The 21471-nt window shown below is 36.0% G+C and overlaps 1 protein-coding gene across 1 annotated transcript in view; it reads left to right on the top strand.

Moving 5' to 3' along the window:
- The window catches only part of ABCA13 (ATP binding cassette subfamily A member 13), a gene marked incomplete at its 5' end in the record, with an annotated part of 141735 nt that overhangs the window by 86260 nt on the left and 34004 nt on the right, over window positions 1-21471 (top strand). Inside the window, 7 exons of the mRNA XM_084205829.1 lie at window positions 3549-3603; window positions 4226-4403; window positions 6999-7114; window positions 11355-11511; window positions 12432-12685; window positions 12972-13164; window positions 14433-14542. Coding sequence (XP_084061955.1) covers window positions 3549-3603; window positions 4226-4403; window positions 6999-7114; window positions 11355-11511; window positions 12432-12685; window positions 12972-13164; window positions 14433-14542 — 1063 coding nt within the window. The remainder of the gene's footprint in view (window positions 1-3548; window positions 3604-4225; window positions 4404-6998; window positions 7115-11354; window positions 11512-12431; window positions 12686-12971; window positions 13165-14432; window positions 14543-21471) is intronic.

The following is a 21471-nucleotide window of genomic DNA, read 5'->3' as shown; positions in this document are numbered from 1 at the left end:
TATTGGGACAGAGATATGTGTAAAAAAAGATGGTCTAGGTGGTTAGAAGAAATGTAGGAAGGGATAGGTTATAGAAGTACATGGAAGAGTTTTTTAAAATAAAATATATATACTAGCAAATGCCATATATTAATTCTGCTGGTTTGTTCTGGTATTTGAAGAGAAATTATAACTTATTTATTGAGTTTGAGGGAACTTTTTTCCTCTGTGAATTACAGGCCAGTTGGTTTGCTCTATCCAAAAATCGTTTATTTTTTGACAATGGGTTGAAGATATCATTATATTAAAAAGGTAGCAAATTCAGAGATTGTCATGCCCCAGACTAATTGAAGCAACTTTAAATGCTGAATGAAAGGCAAGTATTACATTTAATGCAGTGGTAGAATTTTGAATTCTAAACACAACTGAACTTAGCTTAGCACGGTCATACTTACTTGCAATCCACAACCTTGTGAAATTTAATTTAATTTGTGAGTGTAAATTAAAAGAAAATGTAATCCTTTGTTTCATCTACATGATTTGAATGGAAATTGACTGTCAAAAATGTTTGCTACTCTTAAGATGTGTGATTAGTTTTTGTGACTATTCCATAGAAGGAAGTTAATTCAGTGTAACTGACTTTTGATTGGTATTATATGATACAATACTGCAAGGAGCATTATGCTGTTTAATATCATGGTTTTTTATTTTCCCCTGCAATTACCTCTTTTTCACAGTTTCCCTTTATTCTGTATGTTAATAGAAAAGGAAGTTAAAGCAGCGCAGTTGGGTGTATGGAACCCAAGTCAACTGCTGTAGGCTTTTGTTTAATACCAGTGCAGGAATTTGAAAGTTTTGTTAGCTCGCCCCTGAGATATTGGTGTCAGAAAAGGAAGGGAATTGTCCTGCTCTGCTCTGCACTGGGGCGGCCTCACCTTAAATGCTGTACACAGTTTTGGGAGCCACAACAAAAAAAAGACATGAAGCTACTGGAGGGCACCGAGAGGAGGGCCACAAGGATAGTGAAGGGCTTTGATGGGAAGCGTTATGAGAACCAGATGAGGCCACTTGGTTTGCTCAGCCTGGAGAAGAGGAAATTGAAGGGAGACCTCATTTCAGTCTTCAGCATGCTCACAAGGGGAAGTGGAGAGGCAGATACTGATCCCTTCACTCCTGTGAGCAGTGACAGGACTTGAGAAATTGCCTGAAGTTGACCCAGGAGAGGTTTAGGTTAGATATCCTAAAGGAAAAGAGGGTGGGAAGGCACTGAACAGGCTCCCCAGGGAAGTGGTCACAGCAACAGCCTGAGTGAGTTCAGGAAGTGTTTGGACAGCGCTCTCAGGTGTGACTCTTGGGGTGTCCTGTCTAGGGTCAGGAGTTGGATCTGATGATCCTGGTGGATCCTGTCCAATTCTGCATATTTTATGATTATTTCTTCTAATATGCCCACTTTTATTCAAGCATTAGAAAAGCCTAGAAAAACTTTCTGGGAACTAAACAAAAGTTTTTTTTCTGTCATGCTACTTCTCCTTTACATAAATGGAAATTCCATGGTTCCAGTGGGGAAAAAGGTTTTTCTTTGATATGCCTGTTTTGCTTCAGAACAAATAGCAGCAATTGTCTAAAAAATTAATGCCTTAAAAGAAAAACAAAGGAAAATTTTAAACAGTCCCTGAAGGTACATGACATGAAAGACTTCTACAAATAGCAAGGTATCTCCTAGTGATACATCAAAACATTATTGGCTTGAATCTTTTGTTTTTCTAACTACGATTGGGCTTCAGTGTACTGCTTTTAGTTGTTATTTCAAAAATCTTAACCTTGTACAAGTTTTGTGTGTGAGTTAATCATCATCCTGTTTTTCAGCTTTTTACCATGCAGTGACCTAGTGATGTTTAGACTACTTTGGCTTGAAGATGAGGAATGAAAAATTAAAAGGAAAAAAAAAATTAAAGTCAAAATAAATGAGTGCTTAGTCAAATTGCACCTGTTACTAGAATGAAGACTTTTTTTGTCATTATACAGCTGGACTTTAACAAATTCAATTAAGTGGTGCCTCACAGAGTCAATCTAAGGCTACCAACAATTTATATCTTACCAAAGATACTGGATAAATTATAATTGCTGTTAGGATTAAGTTTGTTTATTTGTTTTAATTTGTAACAGCATAGATTTATTTAGACACTAATCAAATAATGCTGATGTCATGGTTTGACTTAAGGCCCACTCACACAGCCACTTCTTCAGTCCCCCCCAGTGGCATGTAAAAGAGAATATTAGAAGTGATAAAACTCATGGGTTGAGATAAAGGCAGTTTAGTACATAGAAAAAAGCCACACTCACATGCAAAGCAAAGCAAGGAATTCATTCCCATGAGCAGGAAGGTGTTCAGCCATTCCCAGGAGAGCAGGGCCCCATCATGACTGACATTGATTTGGGAAGGCAAATGCCATCACTCCAAACATCCCTCCCATTCCTCATTCTTGCCCCGTGTTACAGGCTGAGCATGATGCCATATATTATGGAATGTCCCTTTGGTCAGTCAGGGTCAGCTGTCCCACTGTGACCCCTCCCGACTCCCTGTCCACCCCACATTCTCTCCACTGGAATGGGGGAGGAGCAGAATATATCTTGGCTCCAAGTGCTGCTCAGCAATAGCAGCACAAACATCTCTGTGCTACCTACATTTTTCCAGCACAAATCTAAAATATACCCCCATGCCAGCTACTGTGAAGAAAATTAATTCCCTCCAGCAGAAAACCAGCACAGCTGGCACATCTGTCAGGCACACCTGCAGAGAGAAGTCACAGACAGCATCAAGTCCAGTGGAACAGCGACTTTTGCAGTGACTATGTTTTGCACCCTCACCCCCCACAATTTTTCTTCTTTTGCTTGAAAAGGAAAGAAGGAAAAAGACAGAGTTTGTTCATAAACTACCTCCCAATTCCAAAGTTGATTTTGCTAGCTTGCTACAGGTTGGTTGCACCAAGAACCAAAATAAGCCTAAGAATTCATTGCCTGCTCAGGACTTTTCTAGGTCTCCCAAACTAGGCATGTTTTTAATGTAGAGCTCTACAGTTTCAATCAAAGGTGTGACTTTTTTTTTCTTTTGTGAATTCAGCTAAACAGTTTTTCTCAGCAAAACATCAGTAATCTAAAAATTGCTGAAAGATCTAATCTAAAATCTAAACCAAGTGTATAAATTGCAGTAGCCATCTACCTTACCCCAGAAGATTAGGCATATGACCAAATTCTACTTTAGGTTTTGTGTTTGGTCTCTTCTGTGATGTAGATTCTACAGCAATATACAGCATTGTTGAACCAATTCCCGAACTTCAGAACACAGAAAAGCACTACTACTTAGGTTTATTCATTAGTTTTTAGTGGTTCCAGACTCTGGAAATCACTCAATGGGTTTGGTTTTGCACACTGGTATTTGTCCTCTCTCTGTTAATTACTAAGCATTTAACCTTTTTTATTCATTCATGTAACAAGTGTTAACAGTGTACTCCAGAACTTGAAGTCCTTAATAAGATTTAATATTTCATGATTTATTTTTCTTTTCACAGGGATAACACTCTACAGCCAACCATATGGAGGAGCCTTGTTGGACGAGGACAAAATGTGAGCAAATTCTTAAAATGTTTCACAGCAGCAATCAGCAGACTATTGAAACTCTCAATTAAATAAGAATATATGTTTCCTGGTATAGATGCTGTGAATTGAAAGACACGATTCAGTTCTACTGAGTGAAGCATTTTTTAGTGTGGTCTGTCTGTAAAGTCCACTGTTTATACCGAAAATAATTGCAGTATTTTGTAAAGAAAAATACTGAATTTATGCTGATGGTGTCATAAGTTTTAAACAGGGTAAATGTTTCAAATTATTTTGAGGATTTACATTTTAGTTTTCTGCAAAGGGAAAATATTTGCATAAGCTTTACTTTACTACTCAGACACACGCTGTGCTTTGTAACTCACCTCTAGTTTTGTAACTTAACACATCTTATTCCTGTTCTTTAGTTAGATGCTGACTGTGAAGAGACATTGTGTCCCTGCTCATTGCAGGGTGTTGGATCTTTAAGGTCCCTTCCAACCCAAACCATTCTGTGATTCTATGGTGTTTGCAATCAGGATTAAGGCCCTAATGTCTAGTGTTTTGATGGGAGGTTGGCCTGAAAAATGCTAGCATTTGAGGGGTTTTTCCCCATTGTTTTTTCATTGCACTATTTTGCTTTTTACCCTAGAATGGAGAATGTTCGTCAGTGTGGGGTAGCACTGTGTATCATGCTGGGTTTCTCCATCCTTACTGCATCCATTGGAACTGCCATAGTGAAGGACAGAGTATCTGGGACAAAACGCTTGCAACACATCACAGGCCTGGGTTACAAAACTTACTGGCTTGCTAACTTCTGCTGTGATATGGTATGTATGATGTGAGGCAGCACGTGCTCAGGTGTAAATGTTAGGCTAGTTTCTTATAAATCAGCAAAAGGAGTTGTGGTCACAAGATAATGAATAAGATTTGAATTGTGTAGTGGCAGCTCTTGGCTGACATGCTAACAAACATGAAGTCACCATTCCTACTTTAATGTGGGGCAGGGATTGTGTTCCTTGCTTCCCATAGTTGAATTGTAAATTATTTGCTAGCTTTAGCTATGTGCACTATTTTACAAATAAAGGGAAATTGGCTAATCAGCCTAGACAGAAAGAATCTTCCACATAGCAGCTCATAGCAGGAGTTTCTATGCTTTGAATTTTGCCTTGCACTGGCAAAACCTTACAAATTAGTGGAGAAAACTGAAAACAGTAGTCAGCTACTTTAAGGCATAATTGTGTTATGTGTTGTTGTGGATAATATGAGAGATCCTTATGGTTGGTACGTTTTATTAGAGTCAAACACTGGAAGAGGCAGATCAAGGAAGTGGTGGACTCACCGTCCCTGGAGGTATTTAAAAGCCATGTAGATATGGCACTGAGGGACATGATTTAGTGGTGGAGTTGGCAGTGCCTGATTAATGGTTGGAACTGGTGCTCTTAAGGTCCTTTCCAACATTTAGGTTGGATTCTATGATACCCTGGTCAGGAACAGAAATTTTTGGAACACTCTGTTTTCATTTAAACCGTTCTAATTCTGAAACATTAGATCTTCACCCATCCATGCTTGAAATCAGAATTTTCACACTTGAGCAATCTTGAGGTAAGAGCACATTTTTCCAAATGTTATTTAGTTGGCCAGTCAATCTTTGTATTTCTTTTTGCTGCTGCTTCTGATAAGAAGGCTTGGTTAAAAACAGTCCTTCATCATTCGGTTTCTCCTTGTGAGCAAAGTCAACTCCTCGTTATTTTCTGCCAATCTCTCAAAATGGTCTCACAATTTCAACACAGTACGGCGTGATCAATCATGATGTGGGAAAGAATAGACACTGCTTTAAATGCTAATTGTGCTACAGATCATTTAGGGACACTGAACACTTGAATATATGAACTGTCAAATTTTAAATCCCTCTCTGTATTTTAAATATTACAGGCTGTGTCCTGTATTGCTGGTAGCAGAATCTTTACTAGGCCTGCAGAAGTATTTGATTTGTGAAATTGCTCTCATGGGAATCAGGCTGTTCTTACTGTATTTATAGGCATGAATGATATTCATTACTATGTTCAACAAATGGAAAAAGTGTAAGTGCTAGGAAAATTTAAAGAGAAATAAAGACATTTTGTTCAGATTAAGCTTGTGTCACCAGAGGGGCAAAATTAAAGCTGTTTTGTTGTACATGCACAACTTTTGTAATATACCATGATTTCAGGGTAAGATTTCCAACAGAATTTGATTTTAAAGTTATTGATTTATTTCTAAACAGAAGCCCCAGGTCTATTGAAAAATACTGGGACTCAAATGCATTGTGACTTCTCTAAAATATTTTTAAACAGCTTCAGGATAACTGAAACATATCTATGGGTGGTATGTTATGATACTTGTATATGGAAAAGGTACACTGTGAATGAGAACATTGCATCCATCTACATTTTACTCCATTGCCCTTCTCTTAAAAAAAAGTATGTTTTCCCAGTAGCAAAGATGCGATGGCCTCTGGTTTAATTTGGAACAGGTTTCCCCTGTACTTCAGTATGAAAGTCTAAATTTATGTATGTTGTTCTTCTACACTGAATATTTAGCTAGACCTTAATTTGTTGCCTCTTCTGCAGTTATATCTCAGAATCCCAGTTCTATTAGGTTTAAGCTATAAAGCTAAATATTACATAAGCAGAAATGGAGGCAGTCAGCACCCAGTGAGCTCAGGTCCAGTGCACAGAGCAGGCAGACACTGACAATGGAGCTGAGCACAGGTCTTCACATCCTGACATTGCTATTTGCAAGCAGAACCCCTCTCTCTTAAATACTTGGATATGAATCTCCTGTACAAATCCTCCCTGCCACCCTTAGGTATTGGTTGCCGTTATGTCAAGAGACTAAAGAGAGAAACTGCTTTCCCTGTTGCCTAATGGCTGTAATGCTTTTACATATTTTTAACATTCCCAATAAAAGATGCAGTTTGCTTCATCAGCACACATGGTCCTTCATTAAAATCTCTTAAAATTGCATCATTATTATTCTCCCACATGAAAGCAGCACCAATCAGTGAAACTGCTGTTTCTGAAACCAAGCCTCTGTATTCACAGTTTAATTTGATGTTTTGGAGCAATGGCTCCACACGGACTCATTATCTGGAAGAGTTAGCTTGTTAAATGGATGTATTGGAAAGGTCAATAAAAATAGGATTAAGGGGGGTATTCTGTAGTCAGATTTTATCTTGTCAGGTTGCTTCATGTGTAGGGGGCAGTTTCACAGCAAGTGTAGACTATCAAGTCTCCAAGCTCTTCTGCCCATTTCCTCTTAATTTATAGTATAATTGCATTGAAAGCATGGAGAAGTTAATTTGTAAAACCCTACTGTGCAATTTAGGTAAGACCAGTAAGAGATGCTCACCTGCTCAGTTTTATTTTTCCTTCTGTTTCTAGCTGTTTTACATGATTCCAGTCACCCTGTGTGTTGGCGTTATTAGTGCCTTCCAGCTATCAGCCTTCACTTTCCGAAAGAACTTGGCAGCCACTGTTCTCCTGCTGATACTCTTTGGGTATGTGATTGGAAATGCTACTATGGAATTACAGGTTCCAAGAAACAAACATAAACCTTTAGATGTAGCTTGCACCTGCTGCTGGATGCATGGTTTTCTGTCTTTGCAACTGATTATGATTCAGCAAAGCAGAGTGAGAAAACAGGCTGAAACGTGAGTTTGAAAACTAAACACAAAGTGTGGAGGGAGATTTACTCACACATTTAAAAAAAAAAAAAAAGGAGTGCAAACATCTCAGAAGATACTCTAAGCCTGTAGAACAGTAGTTTACTGTTCTAGAAAACGAGGGAATATTAACATAGGTCAGAATTTCTGTGCTTAACTGTGCAGAATATCATCAAGAAGGGAAGAAACAGCTTTTATTGCAGCTCTAACCATTTTCTGTAATTCAACATAGCTCCAGGAGTTGATATTTCTAATGAAAAGTCTGTCCAATATGAAGTATTAAAGTGCATGGAGATTTGTCTCCCAATAGTGTTGTGAGAGAGGAAAGTTCTATCATGCTACTTTCTTGCTTAGTTTCACATGAAAAACAACAGGTAAAAAAAAAAAAAAACCAATCAAAAAAAAACCCCACCAAAAAACCCCCAAAACCCCTGAAGCAACAAACAAGGAAAAAAAAAAAACAACCAAAAAAACCCAACCAAAAGCAATTCTGTAATAGAAGGTTAAAATAACTGGTTCAATAAAGAATTGATATCTCTATAAAAGGAAGTCTGTTCAGCCCTGGGATCAATTATATTAATAGTGTGTTTTGTTGTGTCACTTGAGGGGCAGAATTAAAGTTGTTTTGCTGTACATGTACAGCTTCTGCAATACAGCCTGATTTCAGGGTAAGATTTCTGACAGAGTTTGATTTTGAAGTTATTTATTTATATAAAGACAGAAGCCCCAGGTCTGTTGAAACATACTGGGACTCAATTCATTGTGGGACTCCTGACACTTAGTCAACCATGTGTTGACTAAGGTGATGTTAGAAATGCTGAAGATTAATTGTTAACGGAAAAGGCTTCTGAGAATTTTATTACTTATTTAGCAACTAATTGTTGCTACCCTTTTAGAGGAGAGTGCATATCTTACAGGACAGATGTTTAGATAATGAAATATTGATACGAGAATGGTAGGCAAGGAAAGAAGAAAGGACCTTCTACAAGATCAGGACATGCTCTATTCCAGGAAGAGTCTCAGCTAAACCCTTCAAAAAACCTCACAATTTACTATATTGCTCCTTGAAAACTGTTTTCAAGGTTTTGTGCCTCCAGCAACTCATTTTTTAGAAACTGTTTAGGTATCTTCAAATCTGGATCTTTTCTTGGAAATTCTAGCCTAAGTTTATTGAGAACCATACTTCATAATTGTCCTTCATCAAACACCTTTTACAAGCCAAAACAAGCCAAGTCCTCTCTTGTAAAACCTTCCAAATTCCTTGCATAATTCTACTTATCATTTTTCCTTATAATTCCAGTTTGAACTCCTATTTCCTGGATGTGACTAGCCAAACTAGTATGAAATATTCTAGAGGTCATGATGCTAGGATTTTGTAAATAACTTGTATGAAACATCCAAAGTTCATAATTTCCTCCTCTCTGTATCTTTCTTGTGTATCATCCTCACTTTCTTCTGCACTTCCATCAAGTGATTCCTTCAAATTAAAGGCACAAATTCTAACCAGTCTTACTGCAAAGATTTCACACTATGAAACCTCACACCTTTTTAATTAGCTTTACAACCACTGAATCCCTCTTGTGATCCAGTTGCTCCAGCGAGGCATAGGCTTCTGTAGAAACCCCAGCCAAGCAGTAATTGAAGCACACAGTACAGACCTGTATGTCTACTGAAGTCATGACAGGGTTTTTTCTGGTGTGCCTATGGGCTTTGGCCCTGCCCACAGTGGACTATCAAGTGCCAGATATATTGGCATTGTTTTAACCAAAGAGTTGAGTTAAACTTGGAATATTTCGGAAAAAAAAGTCATTGAATGAAAATGGGTCTAATTTTGTTGGCTGCAGATGCAGCTTAATCAGCTCAATATAATCCCTCCTGTACTGTTCAGCTTTGGCTGACATAACAGATGTTGCAGTGATTTTTAACAAGAAAATCTGTGTATTCAATGTGTATTAACATATATTAAAGATCCAATAGCTGTCTGTAAGTTTAACATGTCTCAAGGACATTGATAAACTTCACAGTTTCCACTCTTCTAATATACCCTTTTTCAGCCTAAGTGCACAGTAAATGTGATTAAGCCTATTGTGGCCATTTAATTCTTCCCCAGTACTGTGTATATAATCCTCATTCATCTGCATGCCATCATCATCTGCATTTTTTTCCTTTAAAATTTTCTTTTTCTCTTCAGGATACACTTGTAAGGATTTTCTGATCTATAACAAAGATGAAAAATAGCCCAGTTATACAAAAAAGTTAAAAGCAAGAGGGTGTGTTCGAAAGAATAATCAAGTTTCTTAGTGTGCTACTTTAAAAGTGATTTCCTTTAAAAATAAAACTGAACTACATCTTTTTCTCTTTTAGGTGATTGCAGAGGGTGTTTTCTAGTCCAAATGCTTAAGCAGTCCAAAATGTTCTTTTTTACTTAGAAAGTACTAAATTGCAACTGGAGCTGAATGAAGGGAAAGAGGATAGAAATGTAGGTGTAACTGGCCCCAACTTTAAAGACTGCATTTGAACATCATATAACTTTAGGAGTCTGAAAGTCTAACTCATTTCTTAGCAGGTATAAGCAAAAAAATCAAATTTTGCTTTCATTTACAGCAGAGCAATAGCACTTTAAATCATGTCTCTTTCCTGAGCTGTTTCCAAGGATGGACTTGTATTTATGATATTGTTATTCTAAGAACAGTGATTTTGGTATGTGCATCAAGGGAAGGAAAGATTGTGTGATTAAGACTGGCAAAATGATGCTGAAAAGATAGTGGAATCTTGAATACTTACAATTTAATTTGAGACGCATACATTGAGTCATTTAACCTTTATCTTCCTGTAAACTGAAGATAACATTATTATTACTTCCCAGCAGTTTGTAAGTTTGTTTTTTAAGGGAAAGGATTTTGGCATTCTTCAATGCTAAAGATTCATATATAAAGTACAGAATAGTGAATTCAAAAGGGAATGACTTAGTTTAGTCTTCAAAAGCCATTTAGTAAAATTACTTTTATAACTTAATTTAGTAATCCCAACTACACTTTAAGGCAGTGAAGAAGTGAATTCACAGACTTTTGCCTAGTTGCTCCTGCATTGAGCTCACAATTAAACCTCTTGCATATTAATATTATACAGGACGTGTTTATGTATACACTGCATATATACTTATTGTTGTGCAATAGTGTATGCTGATACATATGCTCCTGCAATCCATATACTGCTTGTTTGACAGATATATCTTCACTATGTTGAATAGAAAATAAATTTCTTTACATGGCATGCATGCACTGATTGCCTGGGCCTTGTTTTAATCTTTACAAACATCTCTTTATAAAGAAAAAACATGTGTGTGCTCCATTCTGGATAGGCGTTGTTTGATTTGTCACGATGGAGGTGCCTTCCTCCTTCCTTACATCATTGAAGATGATGTAACCATGGACATGCTGTCTTATCCTCATAGTGTTATGCACTCTTTTTTGACAGCTATTACTCTACTGACAACCTGGTTAAGGTAATAACATGGTCTGTAGGATTTTTCAATTCTCACCTATCACCAGCAAAAATACTAGTTCCAGTTGGAAAATTATTGGGGTTTTGCTTATTTTTCTTCTCTTTCTTTGCTTACTGCCTTCTTTTTGTTTTTTTTTTTCTTTCTATGAAAGCCTCTCAGAAAAGATAACTGCTCAGCATCCATGATTTAAGCTTTAAATATTTGGTTTTAATTCTATATCTGTGTAAGAGTCTTGACAAGGTGCATGGATTTGCAATCATCCAGAAATCAGGATTGCGAGCTGTCTGGAACAGTCAAAGAAAATATCTGCAGCTGATATATGCACAATGGATCATAGATGCACATAACATGGCAGTAAATATGTGCACATCTATGGAAGTATAAGCCAATTTTTTAAAGAATATGTATCCCTAATTTGTCCCTTTTTAAAAATCACTTTTCTGAAGAGTTGCTTGCCTGTCTTAAAAATAAGGAACAGTAATTGTGTTTTTTTTTCTCGTGTGATAACTGACTTTTTGGGGGTCAAAAGCATAACTTATTTGTGACAGTTTTGTTTCTTTAAACTTTCAGATATGCGACTTTACCTTGGATGTATCTTGCATCCAGATTCTTCTCAAGTTCAGATGTAGCTTTCATTTCCTACATTTCCTTAAATTTTGTGTTTGGCCTGTGCACCATGCTGGTGACTCTCTTACCTCGCTTGTTAGCTATAATTTCCAAAGTGCAGGTCAGTATCAAATCTTTGGTTTACCTTTTGCATAACTGAGATGTATACACACACATACATGCATATATATATTTGAGAATGTTCATGTGTGTTCATATATTTATACAGATAAGATTTCTCCAGAAGAAAAACGTGTTTTTTATATATTCATGATTTTTCTATGTTGACTGTTACCACCTTGAATTTTAACTTGTCTATAACCCAAAAAAGCATGCTATAATAATGAAAAAACAGTGTTAATTGAAACTTTGACATTTTCTAGACCATTAAGTTGTAATTGGCACAAAATGGGAGCTGTTCTGGTCGATTAAATAGATTATATGCATTGTAAAATGTGTTTGAATAATATTGACATAAGAGATAAGCTGCATATTCCTAGGATCACTAATGAACTGTATGAATAGTAATTTATACAGCGCATTCTCACTCCATGTATGTGTTTTTAATTAGTCATAACAGTATTTAAACAACTTGATGGAAAGGACTTCCAGAATGAGTATGCCTCTATTCATGTACAGGTCAAAAACTTGATGTTTAAAGTCAAATCTGGATAATCTGTTATGCAAGTGTGTAAGCAAATACAGTATTCACTTGGGTTTAAGTTTGTGATTTAAATTTGATATTATTCAAATACTGAAATGCTAAGGAAATAGAAGAATCATGACTACATGTGTATTGATACTGTTTATGAATTTCAACTAAGATTAGAATGCCATGGCTGTAGAAAGTCTAAAATGCAATATTATATAACCCTGAACCCCAAAATAGTTCACAATATGCACTTTAGAATTCAATTTACCATGAGTGAGATTTGAATGCAGTATCCAGTTTTGCTAGCCTGCTCATTAGGTTGTTGGAGGAAACTAATTTTTTTCCCTTTTATCTTTATTCTCCTCTATCCTTCTTGTGTCTTAATACAGAGTTTTCAGAACATCTACAATATCCTCAAATGGGCATTCATCATATTCCCACAATTCTGCCTAGGCCAGGGCTTAATAGAGCTTTCATACAATCAGATCAGGTTTGACCTGACCAGGAACTTTGGAATAGATTCCTACGTGAGCCCCTTTGAGATGGATTTCCTGGGCTGGATTTTTGTGGCAATGTCCCTCCAGGGAACACTACTACTTCTTTTACGTCTTTTCCTTCATTGGGATCTCCTCTGGAAATCAAGGTATGTTATCATTTGTATCATGCCACAGTGGGCACTGAATTAATTTTCAGAGAAAGGAAATGGTGTGTTCCTTTGAACAACTGAAGATAAATACTTCCTATAACATAGTGTACCTGAATTGATGCAAACTACAAAAAAAATACATGTAGTTGTTTTTCCCTTGAGTTCTGATGAGAACTGACCACCAAGTGCTAAGGGATTCCAACCAGGAAAATAAGAGTTGTGCAGAGCGCAGCAAATGATGACCAATTTTCCATGAATCACTTATTATCATCCTCTGTTGTAGGGGTCATTGCTCAGTTAACAGCATGGACAGCCCTTCAGAAGATGTCGATGTAGAAAGGGAGCGACAGAGACTCTTTGGTGGAAGAACTGGTAATGATGTCCTACTTCTGTACAACCTCAGGAAGTGTTATGGAGGTTTCAGTAAGAAGAACACAGCTGTGGAAAACATAAGCTTGGGCATACCAAGGGGAGAGGTAAAGGAGTCTTTCTCTTTCCCCTTTCATAAAGTAACACTTTATTCTGAGAGACATATTGTTGAGACATACTCAGTGTGTCTACTGTAGATAGCGGCAGAAAAAATTCAGTTGTAGCAATTTCTGAAAATCAATAACTGGATAAAAGCAGAAACTCTAGTGGTGCTGAAGAAGCATCTATCTATTTATTTTTTTGGTTAAACTTTCATCACAGTCTTATTTTTTTACTTCTTGCTTATCTTTACCAAATTACTGTACTTTAGGCTAACGTAAAAAGCAAGTAAGGCAGCATAGCAGTTTAGTGTTCAAAGAGAAAACAGAATACCCAACTCAATAGCAATCTATGGACTGCATCCTGAATTTGTTACCACAGCACATTTTTGGTTCCCATGCTGAAATTATCACAGTGCATTTGAATATAGTATCTACAAATAAACTATTTCAATAAATCAAAATTTAGGGCTGAGCATGTTTGCGTTTGGGGGCTTTCTTCATTAATTGGATGGTTTGGGGAACTACAGATATTAATTTCTAAACTACTGAGAAAGAAAGTACATTTCTTGGTTGCTAATATAAAATTGGAAGATCTGAGAAGCTTGCGCATGGCAGCACAGGTGCAGTGATGTTCCTGCTATTTACTGATCAGCTGTTGGGTAACTGAGGTAACCAGGAGGATAGTATTGTTGATTAAAGCCTATAAATCAATAAGAAAGTTCAATACTAAAAAGTACTTACAAGTCATAAAGGGCTATGCGTAGACTTAATATGAATCCTACCCTAGTTTAAGCATTGAGTTATTGCAGCCAGGGGCCTGAAATAAGTGTCAAAATGAGTGTGTCTCTTGGATGTTTGCTATTGACTTGTACAGAGTGAAGCAGCTTGTGCAAGCTTGGAAATATTCACTCTGTGGACTGATATCTAGGTTTGTAAGCAGGACCTAAAATCCTCCTGTTGAAATGTAGCATTTACTAATAATATGGATAAATAAGGGGCTTGATTGTTGGGCAGGGTTTTAAGAGGAGGGCTAGAATCCTAAATAAGCCTGGTAAATTACTTCTGGTAATTAGGGGGTAATCAAAATATTATATATATGGGCTTTTTTAAAACTGATTTTCTGTGGGAAAAGGGAATTTGCACACAAATTATATCTATATATAGTTTCTTATAGACATATAATAGAAAATGTGGAAAGGGGAGAAATTTGAAGGGGTAATATTTCTTATTTTTTCAGTATAGCGTATTGATTTTTTTCCCAATATCTCTGATAGTGTTTTGGACTCCTGGGAACAAATGGAGCTGGGAAAAGCACAACATTTAAGATGCTGACTGGAGATATCATCCCATCTGCAGGACGTGCTGTTATCAGGACTCCTACTGGGTAAATAACACAGGGTTTGATCAGAATAGTGCTAATTGATAATGCACATGATCAAAGACTCAGCACGTCTTCAGTCCTTTATACTGTACTCCAGGGACCTATTTTGTTCCCTTTTAAATGTATATTGCTTTGTTGCTGTTAAGTCTCTGTGGAAAAGCTTTTTAGCATTATTTAATTCTGTTTGACAGCTCTGTTAATTGAGAATAAACTTGTCTGCTAGCAAAAGCGAAACTCTAAGAAGACTTAATATACATTCTTTTAAAACTTGTAAAAAAAGCGTAACATATGTAAAAATGCATGGACATATATCCCCCTACAAGTTTGCACTGAGAGTTTCCAGGCTTAGGTAGATGAGCATTGCTTCAAGTGGGTAATTTTAAAATATTTTCTTACACTAATGTACTTCAGAGTCATTAATGAATGACTTGATGAATATGCTATGTGTAAGGATAAGAGGTAGTGTTGGTGAGATTTATCATTCTGATGGACTAGTAAATGAATAATGGACTTTGGGTTAGATGTAACCAATAATTTTCATTTTTCCCAGCAAAACTGGAGGAAAAATAAAGTTATTTTTTTCAGGTAGTAGTAAATATACATATAAACATACTTAAATGGCTTTTTGGCTCTTTTCCTAAATGATGTACATTTCAAAATCTTTTTTAGATAAAAACAGGTGAAGAGTTTCATTAAGAAATTTTTAAAGGAAGCATTTTTGAATTTTCAAAATGGCAAGTTACATTGCTTTGGTTTAGAAATCAATCAAATGCTTCATAGATCAGTGTTTCCTTACTTCTTTACAAAGATAATGATCATCAGATTGAACTTCAAAGATTTCTAACTTCAGTCATTGCAAAATTCAGTTTTCTGGAAAATTTGCACTTTAGAAATGGAGAATACCACTAATATAAAACATAATTTTACTTCGGTGTTTTATCATTATCTTTCATAGCAAATCATAAAAAATGTTGCTCATAAAGCCGAAATTATCTAAAAAGACTTTTAAAAAAAACAGATTTTGAAAAAATTATTCTTAAGAAGTGGTGTGAGTGAGACTTTAAAATGGTTAGAGAGACTTTTAGATGGTTGTTTTCACTTATAAATTTTCAGATTTTTTAAAAATAATTTTCAGTCTTAAACAGAAGACAAATTTTTTCAGCTATTGATCAAAATTAAAAATAACAGAGGTGCTTTAAAATTAGGGAAAAAAAATCAACATTTGTTGTTCTTTGGAACTGATGGATGGCATTGTACCTCTTGGTACACAATATGATGGAAGTCAGAAGTTTAAAGCATGAGTCTGAAGAGGATTTGAGATTTGGAAATAAAATTATCTGTAATATATTTTTTAAAATAAGATATCGCCATCAGGTCATCAGGACTTTTAAGCACCCATGTTTTGTTTTGATTCTGAGCAGTGTTTTGCTGTAGATTTTAATGGAACTTGTCTTGGGTCTCACCTGTGCATGTGGGGATCACATATGATTACCCCTGTGCGATGTCATTACTGGTCTGTATTTGGGCAAATCATTTCATCTGGTGTGAAAATTCCAAAATTTTAACGTCTTCTTGAAAGCAAATATAAAGTTATAAGAATACAATTCATTATTATATATATTGACACTTACAGTATGTTTGCTGGCTACTACATGTTTTTTTAGAACACCCTAAGATAATTTAAAAAAATTACGAAACAATTCATCAATGCCTGGATTCCTTTTATCAGTTGTGTTGCTGTGGTTAAATGGCTAAAAATGCTTCTGAGGTCAACGAGCCAGCTACTGGCTTTTGACAATAGGCTAAATGCTGTCCCTGGACATTGTGTGTGTCACTTTAATTTCCCATACTGTGTTTTAAAAATCCAACATGAAAGCATATATTAAGATGCAGTGTTATTTACCATATACTAAAACATAGGTAATGAAATTTGACACATTTAGGAGGCTTGAGAGAAAGCCTTAGACAATTGAATTTCAGTGTACAAAATACCCTTGACAACATTAATTATCACTTTGTACTATGGTGGTGTCAATCGAGTTTATGGATTTTTTGTGTTTGCAGGGGCTGAAGTGAGTGTAAATCCCATATTCCCAAGATTTCAAAACTTAATGCTAATTCAAGAAGGCAACCTTAAGTAAGAGCTTCTATTACACAGCAGCTAAACTTAGAGAAACAAATGACTTGAGGCTGTGAGAAGAAATTTATGTCCCTCCTGACTTTGTTCCTTTCTTCATTATTTTGGAAACTGCTGTTGGGCAGATCATGGTACATTGTATTGCTGTACTCCTGAAAGTCACTAAGAGGCAAGTTTGCTGGCTCTTCCAGAGGTGAGATGGTAATCACAACAGGTCTGGAGAGCCATTCCTCAGCAGCTAAGAATGACCAAAATTCCTAATTGCAGAGAATTTTAGGTGGACTATTCTCATTTATGACTCAGATAAATGAATGAAGGTAGAGTAAGAAGGCTGCTCCTTTTCTTATTCTGGTAGTGTACTCAGAAGCCTGGTGTTCCTGCCACAGAGTCAGCAGAAAAAAGCAGCTGTTGATCACAGCTGCAAAATATTTCTTGGTCAGCAGAATTAGATTTTTGGTTAAAATTTACATCATGAAGTAGATACCATAAAAACATTATCTCTGATACCTATTCCTGATGAGTAATGCAGCTTAGATGCAGATCCCACTCTTTTGGGTTTGACTGGAAAAAACATCTTTTGTCCTCTGTCAATGGGAAAGGGCAAGATCCTGTAGTCTGATGAATCCTTCACAGAATTATAAAATGGTTTGGGTTGGAAGGGACCTTTAAGGCCGTGTAGTTTCAACCCCCCTCCATGGGCAGGGACACTTTCCACTAGAGCAGCTTATCCAAGCTACATCTAACCTGGAACACTTCCAGGGATGCAGCATCCACAGCTTCTCAAGGCAACCCATTCCCATGACTCACCACCCTCATAGTAAAGAATTTCTTCCTAACATCTAATCTAATCCTACCTTGATGATGTATTCTTCAGGATCAAATAATTAAATGAGTATGTAAAATTGCTATTATGAACGTTGGAGAACCTAACTAATTTTATTCCTGCAGAAAATCCTTAATTCATAACAGGTTCCATTTCCTTGAATAACTATGCTTCAAAGTTTTTGGTTTAAAAACAAAAAACAAAGAAACCAAACAAATCCATGCATACCTTTTCCTGCTTGATACTGAATTTGAAATGAAGTCAGGAGTGTCTTTTTGAGGCAGGTGCACTGATAATGACCTTGAATTTTATCAGACAGGAGTTGCACCTTGGAACAACATGAATTCTAGAAATGGATGATGGGATTTTTCAAAGGTGTAAATTGAACACAAAGTAGAATTTTTGGAAGGTAGACCTAAAACATCTTGGAAATGCAGGGACTTATAGAGAAAGACCATCTGACATAAATAATCAATTTGTATTCAAGGAACTTCTGCCGTAGTCTCAAAGAAATTTTGAAAATATGCTTCTGAGAAGTAACTTCCTTTTTAACAGGGTGTAAGAGCAGATTCACAATGTCTTCAAGTACTTTTAAAAGATTTTTTGTCCTCTAGGTTGGTTGTTGGCTAAATGCTTAACACCACCACCACCAAAAAAAAAAAGCTTATTCCTAAGAATCTGAGAGAGATCTATGTCTGTTTTCATAACAAAAGTTAATTAAATCCATAGAAGATAGGTATTATGTATGTTAATTTTCAGTATCATAAGTCAGGGTGACATTAAGTGGGAATATTTGTGAAATACTAAAGCCAACTTCATATTTTCTGCAAATTGGGTTTTACAGGACTTCTTTGGTGGGGAAATGATTTTGTGGGAGGGAAGGCTTCTGATCTGTTTTAACTGAGATTTTCTCTTTTTGACGCACTATAAATTAAGTAGATATTTTAAATGTGCTATGTGGCTGAGCCATGCATCTTACAATTTTTGTGACCAGGGCACATTTATAGTTTACAAGCTGAGTAGTCTACAAAAAACCTGTTTTTAAAAAAAATTTTCAAATCCCTCTGCAGAAAATGTTTTAGGCAACTTATAAATAGGAATTTATCACCAACCACAGCCAATCGTGTGAATATCATGCCTTTTGCAGGCGATCTTACTTTTTTATTGTTTTGTGTACCTCATTAATATTGTTGCTATCAGTGACATATCTGTGCAAAAGAAACAAAGAAGTAATTAGCTTCTAGAGAGTGTGTCCCCATATTAGGGATATTTGGCACCTCATTATTGAAGAGTGACAAAGAAACAAGCAGCATTGAAATGGTTACTTCAGAAGGCTTGAAAACAAAATAATGATAGCAAAATACCAGGAGTACCTTTCATAAAGATCAGAAATATCAAAAGCAAAACCAATAATTACTAGAAAGAACAATATTTGAATAAGGTTTGTTTACTTGTACTTAGAAAGTATGGTTTTATGAGACCTTAAGAGACTGACAGGCTTTTAAAGAGTTGCAAAGTTTAAATATGTTTAATAATTAACTGCGTGATCTGCCTGACAATTAAAAGAGTTCTTTGTGTTCTCCGTAGCACAGCTGTTGCTCTGCAAGAGTAAAAATGGACTAAAATTATCTCATGCTTGGCTCTACTGCCACAAGTAGATTGCCACCAGTGTGGGAGCTGTCTAAATGAAAGGTAGTGAATGAAACTGTAAACATTTGTGTAGTTACTTTTTCCGTCAAACAGCTTGAAGAAGGAAGGTCTGCATTAAATATGTACAAAGAAAAGCTGACACTTAACAAAGTGGTATAACAAAGGAGAACAAAGTGAGTCTTCATAGCCTTTGAATGTCTGCTGGGCTAATGTAACAGCAAATACTGTACATCTGTTCCACTTTTTTGTGTGTTCTTTGGCCAAGCTTTGTTTTCTTTCCCTTTCTGTACTTGTGTTTAAACCCTCCTTAGTGACTGTCATAAAACCTCTCTAAAGTGAAGAGTGCTAAACACAGCTTTGAAGAGAAAGTGTCAAAATCCTTTTAGGTGTCATGGCAAGGTCAATGTAAAATAATGAACAATGTGACTGGTGGTTTGCTTGTCTTTTTAGTGCCCTCTATTTTGCAGTCTTTTCTGTTATACTTTGCTGAATAGAGATGACTTTAAGTTCATACTTAGAGTGTAGTGCGATGCACGTGCAAAAAAATAGATAAACCAGGTAACCTCTTGTTCATAAGTTGCCCCGTCAAGGACTGAAGCATTTGGCAGTCTTCCTTGTGTAATTAATTTATCTCCCATGAATTTCCATCTTCCTTCTGTGCAGAGATCCTCCATGACAGCAATTCCCCATCCTATCTGAATTGTGTCAGTCATCTCAGCTGTTGGATTACAAAGTCATAGGACCAAAGAACTGTTCTACAAAGAGGGAAAAGTAAAATATTTCTTTATAGCTAGAACTTCAACTCTTTGATAGGTATGATATTCAGCTTGATAAATAATTAAAATGTAGTTCAAATAGCTTAACTTGAAAGGAAGAATAAATTTACATAAATATAATGGCTGAAATGGCTGTTTTTACACTGTATATCAGTATAATTAGTCTAATTATAATGAAGCTATAGTTACATTAATTATATTTTAACCTTGATTTTTGTAATGTTAATTGAGCATTAGTATGCACTGAATTGAACGTGCAGTTATGAGTACAATGAAATGTCTAAGTACTTTTGCAATTTGTAAATTTATATTTCATTTTGACTAATTAATGGAATTTATCTCTCTGTAGGAGGAGATATATATATATATGTGGTATTGTAAGTACCATATATATCACTGCTTTTAATTGCATTGAAAAACTGCAGAAAAGGCATATAAAAGTGAAACAAAGTGCACAGCAGAGCCAAAAGTGAAACAATTTTTCCAAAACCAGCCATTAGACTGATATCAGGATACTGAGTTGCCTCTGGAAACCCAACTCTGAGGTTTACCTTTGAATTACAGCCCACAACCACCTATAAGCAATGTTGGTAGTAACCAGTGTAGAAAACAAGATGCAAATCTAGTTCTGCAATAGCCACTCTTGCCTTTTGGAAACTGCAGGTCCTGCAGGGAGAAGGAAACAGGTTTTGTCCAAGATCATATTCACTCATCCCAGTGGTTATGTCTCTTTTCAGGGTCAGAAAAGGCTTTCTGAGCGGAGTGCCTGTCCCATGCCACCCCCATATAACCTGTAATCAGACTGCTGAGCTTTCTTTAAGCACTCAGAATAAATAGATCAATGTAAAAAGCCTTGCAATGGTAGGGGGAGGAACAATTTTGAATCAAAAAATTTTCTATACTCTGATTTTGGTTTGTGATATTCCCAGTATCTTGAAAATCTGGCAAGTTTCTTTCATCAATAATACAAATCTACAAGGTAAACACTTCATAGTGAGGAAAGTCTTGCTCAATCCTGAATATTTTGTCATGATGTCTTGCACCAAAATATCACGATTCTCACCAAAATACTTAGACAGGAATGGAATAGAAAGTCATCCATGTTTCAAGTGCCAGACTCCACTATTTTTCTTGACGATGCCAGATGTTCTGTTGACCATTTCTAAAGGAGTTCTAGAAATGCAATTCTGCAACTTTAAAACTATATTTAACATATAAAGATTTCTGGAAATATTCTGGTGATGTCATTTGTTGCAGCTGTTCACTCTAAAGGAAAGCTTAACTAATGAGAGGAAGTATTGACTGAGCATAAGGATGTAGTCGAAAAATGAAGGGGAAAAATGAAGGAGAAAATATGCTCTATATCTTAATTTGATCAGATGATGTAAGCAAAATTACTAACAGAATTTATAGATAACAAGTATGCTGTGTTATTATAAAGATACAGAAAGTTGTGTAATAGTGTAAAAGCTTAGGGTAAAAGTGTTATTCTCCCCATAGTTTTTAGCTATTACACTAGATTTCATTGTGTCTACTGTACTATGGA

This window comes from Fringilla coelebs (assembly GCF_963513975.1).
Source record: "Fringilla coelebs genome assembly, chromosome: 1".
NCBI lineage: Eukaryota > Metazoa > Chordata > Aves > Passeriformes > Fringillidae > Fringilla > Fringilla coelebs.
Note: the sequence above shows the minus strand (reverse complement) of the source record. Positions and strands in the feature narration are given on the sequence as shown.